General features: G+C 44.8%; 1 protein-coding gene across 3 annotated transcripts in view; it reads right to left on the reverse strand.

Moving 5' to 3' along the window:
- Positions 1-2,113: 2,113 nt before the first annotated feature.
- The window catches only part of NDUFAF6 (NADH:ubiquinone oxidoreductase complex assembly factor 6), a 97,608-nt gene continuing 85,931 nt past the window's right edge, over positions 2,114-13,790 (reverse strand). For all 3 annotated transcript variants that reach the window (XM_069731687.1, XM_069731686.1, XM_069731688.1), the window contains 2 exons: positions 5,446-5,502; positions 2,114-2,262 (listed from right to left, as the gene is read on the reverse strand). In XM_069731687.1, coding sequence (XP_069587788.1) covers positions 2,134-2,262; positions 5,446-5,502 — 186 coding nt within the window. In that variant the 3' untranslated portion in view covers positions 2,114-2,133. The remainder of the gene's footprint in view (positions 2,263-5,445; positions 5,503-13,790) is intronic.

Genomic DNA, 13,790 nt, shown 5'->3' on the forward strand with positions numbered 1-13,790 from the left:
CAATACAGTTATAGCTGCCCATCTTTTTTTAGTACAGACGTAACCTCTCCATCCATGAGGTCTGTCAGTTTCTTAAATTGCTGATGATCAACTTTTTGGGCAGCACCAACCTCAGCCTCCCAGACACTGATCAGAGTGGTGACTGTTTCTCTTCACCATAAATTTGCCACTTTTCATACCTTTTAGATAGATCCCAATAGACTTTCAAGGCAGAGTCTGATCTGAAAACTGATTAGAACAGGACAAGCTCTCAGAACCACGGACCGGAGACACGGAATCATTTTTTTTTTTTTTTTTTTTAAAGTTTCTCTATCTTCTCCTTTCGGACCTCACTCTAATGTCATCTGATTTATTTCACGAACCCACAGAGTTGAATAAGGAAGTGGCATCCAATTCTCGGAGGCAAGTCGTGCATGCTGCGAGTGGTCCAAGAAAAAAAATCAGATGGGTGCACAGCTCTATAGAGTATCATGGGTATGAGTGTTATCTGTCAAAACTTCGGATACCACTTGACCGGTTTAAACAGTTGAGTGCACAATGTGATGTTCCAGGAAAAAAATGGACACAGCACCGTTGTGTAGAACAGATGTATGAATGGACCCCGTTTTCCTTGCACAACAACCTTTATTTACCCAGCTGTGCAGGGAACTACAGCAATGGCTTTGAGTGCTGCTGTGCAAGAAGCAGATGCTCCATTTTGGGGTACAGTAGATGTCCTAGAGGTCGGTCCCTCTCCAGTCCAGTCTGTTTACGCTGAAATCAGTTTGCACCATTGATTAATGGTCCAGACATTTGCAAGGCATTGGACGGGAGAAGTCCATATGTGATCAGCAATGGCAGCTGATTTGAGGGTTCCACCATAAAATATAGACAGCCTGAGCTTCTGCCTAATTTTCTTGTGCTGTATGAGGTACAAATGTGGTGATATTATTATTATACATTTTTATAGCGCCATTTATTCCATGGCGCTTTACAGGTGAATACGGGGCAAATATAGACAAATACATTAAACATGAGCAAATAACAAGGCACACGGGTACATAAGGAGGGAGGACCCTGCCCGCAAGGGCTCACAGTCTGCAGGGGATGGGTGATGAAACACTAGGAGAGGGCAGGGCAGGTTGTGCGGCGGTTCAGTAAGTGTAGGATCACTGCAGGCTGTAGGCTTGTCGGAAGAGGTGGGTCTTCAGGTTCTTTTTGAAGGTTTCTATGGTAGGCGAGAGTCTGATGTGTTGGAGTAGAGAGTTCCAGAGTATGGGGGAAGCACGGGAGAAGTCTTGGATGCGGTTGTGGGAAGAAGAGATGAGAGGGGAGTAGAGGAGGAGATCTTGAGAGGATCGGAGGTTGCGTGTAGGTAGGTGCCGGGAGACGAGGTCACAGATGTATGGAGGAGACAGTTTGTGGATGGCTTTGTATGTCATTGTGAGGGTTTTGAACTGGAGTCTCTGGGCGATAGGAAGCCAGTGAAGGGCTTGACATAGGGGAGAGGCTGGGGAATAGCGGGGAGACAGGTAGGTTAGTCGGGCAGCAGAGTGTAGGATTGGTGTGGTGCCAGAGTGCTAGAGGGGAGTCCAGAGAGTAGGAGGTTGCAGTAGTCGAGTTGGGAGATGGGATATTGTAGATATGGTGCCATGAATGTGCCCCTGAAACCCAAAAAGTTGTGCAAAGTCTCTTAGGTTGCCATTCGATGGCGTTTGCTTGATAGAGCTTAAGTCCAAAGCAGCTAAGACAGCTTCTGATTTGCAGGGTCAATGTTTCGGTAAGCATGAGACACCTGACAGGCTCCCTTTAACCACAGTCAGGTCACATCCATACATATTTGTAATATCTGGTTGATGTGACAAAGGTTTTCCATAACAATGTCTATCAAGTATTGAGAACATGTCTAATTAGTTAGAATAGGATGCATGCACAATACCTACAAAGTGCATCTATTAGTGAGCAATGTTAATAGTAAGAGGTTGGATAACCCCCTTTATGCTCGAACAGCACACAAAGCCATCGCTCCGCCACCAGATCGGCTGGAGGAGGTAATGCACTGCTGAACAATACAGCTTGTAATCCTTACGGCAGAGAAGAAGAAACCCTTTTTTTCAATAAATAAAAAGGCAAATTTTATAGAAAAATATAATTTTAATAAATTTTCCTCCAGGACTGAATATATAAAGACAATGGTAGCCAGGGATCGCGCCTTTGTAAGCTAGGATGAAATATATTGAAGTCTGACTTCCGGAGTCTTTTTAAATACCCGTCCAAGGGAACCTAGAAGATTAGACAAGATTCATTAATTAGTAGATACCGAATGCCCTGGGGAGATTGGAGATATCAAGGATTTTATACTCCCCCCGCTCTACTGTACAGTGAAGAATATTAGGTCAAGCAATCAGGGGTGTGACTATAGGGCGAGGGAGGTTGCAGCGATACCTGGGTGCTACAGGTTGTCGATGGGTGAAAGGTCCTCCTGCCCCACGTGAGGAGATCACTACTGCATCGGCAGCAGACTAAGTGCATTTTCAGAAGTCAATTACATTCACAAATGAGTTATGATATTCATACTTTATAGTAAAGGTTTATTATCTCTAAATATTAACCTAAACTGCTGCAGAACCTCTTTTTTCCCCCAAAATGAGAGACCTCCTGGTCACGGATATGGATTACTTCTTCCTTTAGAATGAGTGCAGAGTCTTAAAGGGAACCTGTCACCCCGTTTTTTGAGATTGAGATATAAATACTGTTAAATAGGGCCTGCGCTGTGTGTTACTATAGTGTATGTAGTGTACCCCGATTCCCCACCTATGCTGAGAAATAACTTACCAAAGTCGCCGTTTTCGCCTGTCAATCAGGCTGGTCAGGTCGGGTGGGCGTGGTGACATCGCTGGTTCTTCCTCAGCTTTACGTTGGTGACGTAGTGGTGTCCGCATGTTGAGGTGACTAATCCACTGTGGGCACGTGAACAAGCAGCGCGCGATCTGCGCTGTCATCCCTTTCGTCGGTGGGGGCGGCCATCTTCCTGGGGCCGCGCGTGCGCAGATCGAGTGCTCTGCTGCACGGGGCTTCAGGAAAATGGCCGCGGGATGCCGCGCGTGCGCATTAGAGATCGCGGCGGCCATTTTCCCAAAGCCGAGATGCAAACTCGGCTTTGGGAAAATGGCCGCCGCGATCTCTAATGCGCACGCGCGGCATCCCGCGGCCATTTTCCTGAAGCCCCGTGCAGCAGAGCACTCGATCTGCACACGCGCGGCCCCAGGAAGATGGCCGCCCCCACCGACGAAAGGGATGACAGCGCAGATCGCGCGCTGCTTGTTCACGTGCCCACAGTGGATTAGTCACCTCAACATGCGGACACCACTACGCCACCAACGTAAAGCTGAGGAAGAACCAGCGCTGTGAACACGCCCTATTTAACAGTATTTATATCTCAATCTCAAAAAACGGGGTGACAGGTTCCCTTTAAGGTAAGTATTATGATGTTAGGAAGCAGCTCGGGTAAAGCACTATATACTATACATTGCAGCTGCTGAGGAACCTCTTTTTAAAGGAGAGTTGGGATGACTATATGCCAATTAGTGGGTGGCAAATGACAATGGTCGACAGACCTTGGCTGCAGGAAGAGAGGAGAAGCACATAGTTAGCACCACTCATCTCTGTATAATTATCCACCCTTGACAAGCGATTATAAAAATTATTCACGGATTTGGAGTCTGTACTTTATTCACTGTCATGCAGCAATAAAAAAAATACTAGAGAGGAAATGCTGCAGATACTTTTATAATGAATATTATCACTCTAGTGTATCTAAAACAAAATAACATTGCAAATAATCTTGATTAATAAAATCCTACTGCGCTGTGGCCGCAGCTCCTAAGAAGACCTATGTGTCACCATGGTTACAAATAAAAAGCAAATAAACCCTGTACAGTATAGTGTAATCCTGCAGGGTGCCATTCCTGTTTATCTGACTTTCTAACCTACAGAGAGTAAAAATGAGGGATAAATAGTAGCAGAAGACTGCAGAATCTGACTACGCAAGACTTGTTTGTAGTCTGTAACCATGGAGACACACACATACAGTAGCTCTGCACATGTGTCATGCTCCGGGGCTCTTTGACCTTTCCCGGCATCTGCGCACTGCAGTACTTTGCAGGTCAGGGCAGAGAAGTAAGCCAGTGCAGGTGTGCGATGTCGGGGAGAATGTGTACATGATGTAGGGAAGAGTCATCCACGTGAAGCAAGAAGGAGGACAGCATTACAAGAAGGGAGGCGCCGGACCAAGAAGAGCAATGCCTCTCGGACTGGACCACCCCGCAGCTGAGTATAATAAAAGCTCTTTTTCTTATCTTTCAGGTCGGGTTGGGGGCAAATATACAGCATTATAGAATGCCGTATATCAGCCCTGAAAGGTGATGGCCGTATCTCATATCAGTCAAACCTGGTGACAGGTTCCCTTTAAATGGAATCTCTCCAAAACTGAACTCCTTGCGTTTCCTCCCTCTACTAGCCTAGCTGTACATGATATTGCCATTTCCTTGTATGGTTCTCACATAACTCCCAAGCAGCACCCCCGCTGTCTTGGGATTATACTTGACTCTGATCTTTCCTTAACTCCCTATAGCTAATCACTCGCTCGCTCGTGCCATCTGTCCCTTGAAAACATCTCTAGCATCTGCCATTTTCTTAACCTTTGACTCTGTGAAAACTTACTGTTGCTCTGATTGATTCTTGGCTGGATTTCAACAACTCTCTACTACAACGGTCTCCCTCAAAATTTGTTTCACATTCCCCTCTCCAATCTATCCTGAATGCAGCACTCAGGGTAGTTTTTCTTTCCAGCTGCTACACCGATGCCTCCACCCTATGCCAGTCATTGCACTGGTTGCCCATCAGAATAGAATATATACTTATCGCTCTCACCCACAAAGCTCTACATAGCTCTTCACCACCCTACATCTCGGTCTACTACTCTACTTGTGCTCTCAGGTACAGTAATGACCTATATAATCTGAACCTTCAACTCCCATCTCCAGGACTTCTCTCGAGCTGCACCAGTTCTTTGGAATTCACTACCCCCAACAAACCAGTCAATTCCTAGTATCCATAGATTAAAAAGTGCTCTGAAAACACAGGTATAGCAATGCTAGTCTTGACATGACGCGGTCAAAGGGGATGATGTCAATTGTGTACAGAGGGCAGGAGAACTGCATCTGAAGCGGACAAGTCTTGGAGAAGTGACACGCACAAGGACTACCTCTACCTAATTTGCCTATGACGCGCGGCACATTAACATTGTTTTTATCATGGATGTGAATGTTTGCTCAGAACACATAGGGCTGTATTAAAATGCAGCAGTAGGGATATATAATCTAAAGATGGCGGCTTGGGGGGCTTAAAGGACCTGACAGGTTACTTTTAATATTTCTAAATAAAATAAGTCATTCAAATACTTACTGTGACATTGAAGGCAGGAAGAGCAGTTACATGAACTTTGTTCTGAAAAGATCGAGCCTGGAGGACAGAAAAAAAGGTTAAGCACAAGGTTAATGGTCTTCTGCGGCTGCGGTTATAAATGTAATATGGGCCAGGATTATAGGATGACTTCTTTGGACACAATGCAGGTCTTGCAGCCAAAGACCGTGGTATGCCACTGCCATGTTACTGTCCAAAACTGGTGAATGGGATCTCACTGTGACCTGCAGGGTACAGCACCGAGAAGGTCACAACAAAGTCTGAACCTCTTGGATTTTTCTAAACTCGCGGGTCCCAATGTGACCCCATTCACCTGTAGCAGCGGGACACGGTGATCTTTTACTTGTGTAGAGGCGCAGCCCCAGCCTTAGAACAATAGAAAAAAAGTCACAAACTCTCCAACATCAACTAATAAATTATTGTCACACACGAAATAGAAAAAAGAAGCTCTGCAACAGGCCGTAGAAGTATTCCTAACAATGTGTATATTCTGAAGAGCGACCAAAGCATCAGTGACTCTCCCTCTGAAGAGGGTTGTCCCAGCATTATAGATCACATTCACTGTAGATAAAAAAAATAAAATGGATAAAACTTGCAATTACATTCCCTTAAAAAAAATGATTCAATGGAAAGTTATGATATTTTCAGAGTTATTATGGCTTCATCTGGTGTTTAAAATGTATAGTAACGTGTACGTCCATCTAACGAGAGGAGTACCGGTGGTCACCACCGAATCACACACATTGTCATCTCATTGCCTCCACTTCATCCTGTAATAACATCTCCAGTCTGAATGATCACTCTTCTACCAGAAAGTGACATTTTCAGGGCAGGCTCAGTTATCTTGAGTCATTTTCGCTGATATGATATATTTTAGGTTCATGAGAAATTACTTAATAATGGGAAATTTTAAATCGAAGGGAGTTTAATACGTTATTGATTCAATAATCTGCCGGAGGATGAGCCGTGTTCATAACACATTGGTTTCTTATCATCGGATGTGGTGTCACACGGAAAGCAATTCACTTCTAGAACATTCAGGCCCATCGCTCCCTGACAGTCGGCAGAAATTACATAATAGAAGGTTTCCCTGACTTCAGTAAATGAAGTTTCGGCAATGGGATTTTCTTTTTTGCCATTTTTGCATTTCAGTTTCTCGGGCTTGTACATATCTTTGCTGGCTGTCGGTGAGTGCGGGAATAGGCTACACAATGATTGTCGCACTAATATGATGATCACAGATGTGTGACTGGTGTATGGTATAGTCATAGATTAACCCCTTCCGCACTCTAAGATAACGTACGTCATGGGCCATTGATAGTCGCCACCTCCTGACATTCATTGACATCATATTTATCTTGTAGGCACTGCCCATGTGCCGGTGAGATCAGTAAAACAGCTCACTTTAACCCATTGAAGGGGTTGTCACATATTCTGTCTTCCGGTGCACGCCCCTACATCCTGCTTCCCGAGGGGCTGTGTGCTCCTGATGATTGACAGTGCAACCTAGTTGAATTGCTAAGTCGTTGGCAATGAACAGAAAACAATAAAAATAAATAAATCACACCATTTCTGAGAATGGCGATTATTTCTAATGAGGGTAAATTACAATGTTGCTTGATTTTGCTTGATTTTAAAAGTCTTTACAATAAAATCCTTTTTTTTTTTGGGGGGGGGGGTCTTGACCCTACGGTCATTTGCTCACTTGTGCTATATGTGTCACACTACTTTAGCATTGCAGCATATAATAAAATATCAGTTTGTTATTAAGCCCAGCCTCTGGCACCAAGAAGCCATCTAAAGGGGCCTTCAGCTGCAAAAACAATCCATTTGCACCCTGCGACAACTCCGTACAGAGGGGCTGAGGGCCCAGCAGGACTGCATCACTTATAGGCAAATGTCAAAAGACTGGTTAAACAGCAGCAATCCAAGCTGACAGTTGCAGGTGCCGGCTGTATAACACATACACACCTGCTCCATGACAAATATGGTTAAACTCCTTTGTGCTGTGATTATATAGGACTGGAAGCTCCTTATAAATGGTACTATTGGTGCCAGTTGCTTAGCAGTCTATGGCTGGCATCACCGAGGACACAGTCTATGTCTAAAAAGGGTCCCCAAGGTCTCCAAACATAATAAGGCCCTTGTGCATATTGTAGCGCAGCGGTGTACACACTGTGCAGTGATGAGGCAGCTAAAAACATGCAAGATTTCTGGCTCTCACAGACCTGTAACTTCTTCTTTTAGGCTACTTTCACACATCAGTTTTTTTCCTTCAGGCACAATCCGGGCAATATGTAAAAAACTGGTAAGTCGCTAATAGTGAAAAACTAATGCGACGGATCTGGTTTCCTGCTGGATCCAGTTTTTTGCTTTTCACCCGGGAAAAAAAGAGAGAGAGGAAAAGAGAGAGAAAGAGAGAGAAAGAGAGAAAAAAAAGAGAGATTTGAATGGAGAATGCATGGAAAACTGGATTCGGTGGACGGATTCTTCATTTCACATATCAGTTTCATACGATTTTGGCCGGAATAGTCGCTGTGCAGTTTTCCGCCGGACAGAAAAAAACGTTTCTCTGGACATTTTCTCCATCCCCGGAAAACAAATTTTGGACGGATCTGGCAAAAAAAAGATGAAACGTTGGGACATCAGGCGCAATCCGGCGCTAATATAACTCTATGAGAAAAAAACTCGCCAGATTGTGCCTGACGGAAAAAACATGATGTGTGAACATGGACAAAACAGAATTCATCATCTTTCCCCCATCTCACTCTACCCCTCCACCAGACCTATCCATCAATGTCAATGGCTGCTCACTATCCCCAGTCCCACACGCCCGGTGCCTCGGGGTGATCCTCGACTCTGCCCTCTCTTTCAAGCCACATATCCAAGCCCTTGCCTCCTCCTGTCGTCTCAAACTCAAAAATATTTCCCGGATCCGTGCTTTCCTTGACCGCAACACTGCAAAAACGCTAGTGCATGCCCTTATCATCTCCCGCCTCGACTACTGCAACCTCCTACTCTCTGGACTCCCCTCTAGCACTCTGGCACCACTCCAATCCATCCTACACTCTGCTGCCCGACTAATCCACCTGTCCCCCCGCTATTCCCCAGCCTCTCCCCTGTGTCAAGCCCTTCACTGGCTTCCTATCGCCCAGAGACTCCAGTTCAAAACCCTCACACTGACATACAAAGCCATCCACAACCTGTCTCCTCCATACATCTGTGACATGGTCTCCCGGTACCTACCTACACGCGACCTCCGGTCCTCCCAAGACCTCCTTCTCTACTCCCCTCTCATCTCTTCTTCCCATAACCGCATCCAAGACTTCTCCCGTGCTTCCCCCATACTCTGGAACTCTCTACCCCAACACATCAGACTTGCGCCTACCATAGAAACCTTCAAAAAGAACCTGAAGACTCATCTCTTCCGACAAGCCTACAGCCTGCAGTGATCCTCAACCTACTGAACAGCCGCACAGCCAGCTCTTCCCTCTCCTAGTGTATCCTCACCCACCCCCTGCAGACTGTGAGCCCTCGCGGGCAGGGTCCTCCCTCCTTATGTACTCGTGTGCCTTGTTATCTGCTCATGTTTAATGTATTTGTCTATATTTGCCCCGTATTCACATGTAAAGCGCCATGGAATAAATGGCGCTATAAAAATGTATAATAATAATAATAATAATAAATGTGTGAAAGTAGCCTAAGAGGCTCCTCTGTCCTCCAATCATTACCTGTAGTAATGGCACCTGTTTGAACTTATCAGTATAAAAGACCCCTGTCCACAACCTCAAACAGTGACACTCCAAACTCCACTATGTTGAAGACCAAAGAGCTGTCGAAGGACACCAGAAAAAAATTTGTAGCCCTGCACCAGGCTGGGAAGACTGAATCTGCAATAGGCAAGCAGCTTGGTGTGATAAAATCAACTGTGGAGTAATAATAAGAAAATGGAAGACATACAAGACTACTGATAATCTCCCTCGATCTGGGGCTCCACGCAAAATGATCACAAGAACAGTGAGCAAAAATCCCAGAATCACACGGGGGGGGACTCAGATCCTGCAGTGCCAGACGTGTCCCCCTGCTTAAGCCAGTACATGTCCGAGCCCATCTGAAGTTTGCTAGAGAGCATTTTGATTCTCCAGAAGAGTATTGGAAGAATGTCATATGGTCTCATGAAACCAAAGTAGAACTGTTTAGTAGAAACAAAATTCGTCATGTTTGGAGGAGACAGAATGCTGAGTTGCATCCAAAGAACACCATACCAACTGTGAAGCATGGGGGTGGCAATATCATGCTTTGGGGCTGTTTCTCTGCAAAGGGACCAGGATGACTGATCCGTGTCCATGAAAGAATGAATGAGGCCATGTATCGTGAGATTTTGAATGCAAACCTCCTTCTATCAGCAAGGGCATTGAAGATGAAACGTGGATGGGTCTTTCAGCATGATAATGATCCCAAGCACACCACCAGGGCAACGAAGGAGTAGCTTCGTAAGAAGCATATGAAGGTCCTGGAGTGGCCTAGCCTTTCTCCAGATCTCAACCCCATAGAAAACCTTTGGAGGGAGTTGAAAGTCCGTGTTGTCCAGCGATAGGCCCAAAACATCACTGCTCTAGAGATCTGCATGAAGGAATGGGCTAACATATCACCAACAGTGTGTGCCAACCGTGTGAAGACTCACAGAAAATGTTTGACCTCTGTCATTGCCAACAAAGGACATATAACAAAATATTGAGATGAACTTTTGTTAATGACCAAATACTTATTTTCCAACATAGTTTGCAAAATAAATCTTGCCAAATAAGACAAGGTGATTTTCTGGATTTTTATTCTCATTTTGACTCTCATAGTTGTGGTCTACCTATGATGTCAATTACAGGCGTCTCTCATTATTTTAAGTAGGAGAACTTGCACAATTGGTGGCCGACTAAATACTTTTTTCCCCCACTATCTACAAATGTATGTGGCTGCTCACTTCCTGTTGATCATTACGTCTGAAGATGGGGACAGCGACGCCAGTGCTGATTGGGTGCCAGGCCTCTCGTGACATAACAACCGCAAAAGAGCCCCGGGAAAACGGTGCCAGTATGGGAGGTGAGTATAGGTGATTTTATTTTAACCCCTTTCTGCCATTGGACGCACTATTCCGTCCATGTGGGGTTGGCCCTACTTCCCAAGGACGGAATAGTACGTCCAGCGCGATCGGCCGCGCTCACGGGGGGAGCGCGGCCGATCGCGGCCGGGTGTCAGCTGCCTATCGCAGCTGACATCCGGCACTATGTGCCAGGAGCGGTCACGGACCGCTCCCGGCACATTAACCCCCAGCACACCGCGATCAAACATGATCGCAGTGTGCCGGCGGTATAAGGGAAGCATCGCGCAGGGAGGGGGCTCCCTGCGGGCTTCCCTGAGCCCCTCACAGCAATGCGATGTGATCGCGCTGCTGCGAGGGTCTCCTCACCACCCTCCCTGCTCCAAGCCCGGATCCAAGATGGCCACAGCATCCGGGTCCTGCAGGGAGGGAGGTGGTTTCACAGAGCCTGCTTAGAGCAGGCACTGTGAAGCCTGCACTGCTCTAAGTCAGATCGGTGATCTGACAGAGTGCTGTGCAAACTGTCAGATCATCGATCTGTGATGTCCCCACCTGGGACAAAGTAAAAAAGTTTAAAAAAAAATTTCCACACATGTAAAAAAAAAAAATAAATTCCTAAATAATAAAAAAAAAAATATTATTCCCATAAATTCATTTATCTAAATAAAAAAAAAACCAAACCATAAAAGTACACATATTTAGTATCGCCGCATCCGTAACGACCCCACCTATAAAACTATATCACTAGTTAACCCCTTCAGTAAACACCGTAAGAAAAAAAAAAAACGAGGCAAAAAACAACGCTTTATTATCATACCGCCGAACAAAAAGTGGAATAACACGCGATCAAAAAGACAGATATAAATAACCATGGTACCACTGAAAGCGTCATCTTGTCCTGCAAAAAACGAGCCACCATACAGCATCATCAGCAAAAAAATAAAAAAGTTATAGTCCTCAGAATAAAGCGATACAAAAATAATTATTTTTTCTATAAAATAGTTTTTATCGTATAAAAGCGCCAAAACATAAAAAAATGATATAAATGAGGTATCGCTGTAATCGTACTGACCCGAAGAATAAAACTGCTTTATCCATTTTACCAAACGCGGAACGGTATAAACACCTCCCCCAAAAGAAATTCATGAATAGCTGGGTTTTGGGCATTCTGCCTCACAAAAATCGGAATAAAAAGCGATCAAAAAATGTCACGTGCCCGAAAATGTTACCAATAAAAACGTCAACTCGTCCCGCAAAAAACAAGACCTCACATGACTCTGTGGACCAAAATATGGAAAAATTATAGCCCTCAAAATGTGGTAACGCAAAAAATATTTTTTGCAATAAAAAGCGTCTTTTAGTGTGTGACGGCAGCAAATCATAAAAATCCGCTAAAAAACCCGCTATAAAAGTAAATCAAACCCCCCTTCATCACCCCCTTAGTTAGGGAAAAATTTAAAAATTTAAAAAATGTATTTATTTCCATTCTCCCATTAGGGCTAGGGTTAGGGCTCGGGTTAGGGCTAGGGTTAAGGCTACAGTTAGGGTTGGGGCTAAAGTTAGGGTTAGGGTTTGGATTACATTTACGGTTGGGAATAGGGTTGGGATTAGGGTTAGGGGTGTGTCTGTGTTAGAGGTGTGGTTAGGGTTACCGTTGGGATTAGGGTTAGGGGTGTGTTTGGATTAGGGTTTCAGTTATAATTGGGGGGTTTCCAGTGTTTAGGCACATCAGGGGCTCTCCAAACGCGACATGGCGTCCGATCTCAATTCCAGCCAATTCTGCGTTGAAAAAGTAAAACAGTGCTCCTTCCCTTCCGAGCTCTCCCGTGTGCCCAAACAAGGGGTTTACCCCAACATATGGAGTATCAGCGTACTCAGGACAAATTCGACAACAACTTTTGGGGTCCAATTTCTCCTGTTACCCTTGGGAAAATACAAAACTGGGGGCTAAAAAATAATTTTTCTGGGAAAAAAAAGGATTTTTTATTTTCACGGCTCTGCGATATAAACTAGTGAAACATTTGGTGGTTCAAAGTTCTCACAACACATCTACATAAGTTCCTTGGGGGGTCTAGTTTCCAATATGGGGTCACTTGTGGGGGGTTTCTACTGTTTAGGTACATATGGGGCTCTGCAAACGCAATGTGACGCCTGCAGACCAATCCATCTAAGTCTGCATTCCAAATGATGCTCCTTCCCTTCCAAGCTCTGCCATGCGCTCAAACGGTGGTTCCCCCCACATATGGGGTATCAGCGTACTCAGGACAAATTGGACAACAATATTTAGGGTCCAATTTTTCCTGTTACCCTTGGAAAAATACAAAACTGGGGGCTAAATAATAATTTTTGTGGACAAAAAAATATGTTTTATTTGCGCGGCTCTGCGTTATAAACTGTAGTGAAATACTTGGGGGTTCAAAGCTCTCACATCATATCTAGATGAGTTCTTTAGGGGGTCTACTTTCCAAAATGGTGTCACTTGAGGGGGGTTTCTACTGTTTAGGTAAATTAGGGGCTCTGCAAACGCAATGTGACGCCTGCAGACCATTCCATCTAAGTCTGCATTCCAAATGGCGCTCCTTCCCTTCCGAGCCCTCCCATGTGCCCAAACGGTGGTTCCCTCCCCACATATGGGGTATCAGCGCACTCAGGACAAATTGGACAAGAACTTTTGGGGTCCAATTTCTCCTGTTACCCTCGGGAAAATGCAAAACTGGGGGCTAAAAAATAATTTTTGTGGGAAAAAATTTTTGTTTTATTTTTACGGCTCTGCATTATAAATTTCTGTGAAGCCCTTGGTGGGTCAAAGTGCTCACCACACATCTAAATAAGTTCCTTAGTGGGTCTACTTTCCAAAATGGTGTCACTTGTGGGGGGTTTCAATGTTTAGGCACATCAGTGGCTCTCCAAACGGAACATGGCGTCCCATCTCAATTCCTGTCAATTTTGCATTGAAAAGTCAAACGGCGCTCCTTCCATTCCGAGCTCTCCCATGCGCCCAAACAGTGGTTTACTCCCACATATGGGGTATCAGCGTACTCAGGACAAATTGTACAACAACTTTTGCGGTCCAATTTCTTCTCTTACCCTTGGGAAAATAAAAAATTGGGGGCGAAAAGATAATTTTTGTGAAAAAATATGATTTTTTAGTTTTACGGTTCTGCATTATAAACTTCTGTGAAACACTTGGTGGGTCAAAGTGCTCACCACACCTCTAGATAAGTTCCTTAGG

Source organism: Ranitomeya imitator, chromosome 6 (assembly GCF_032444005.1).
Source record: "Ranitomeya imitator isolate aRanImi1 chromosome 6, aRanImi1.pri, whole genome shotgun sequence".
Classification (NCBI taxonomy): Eukaryota; Metazoa; Chordata; class Amphibia; order Anura; family Dendrobatidae; genus Ranitomeya; species Ranitomeya imitator.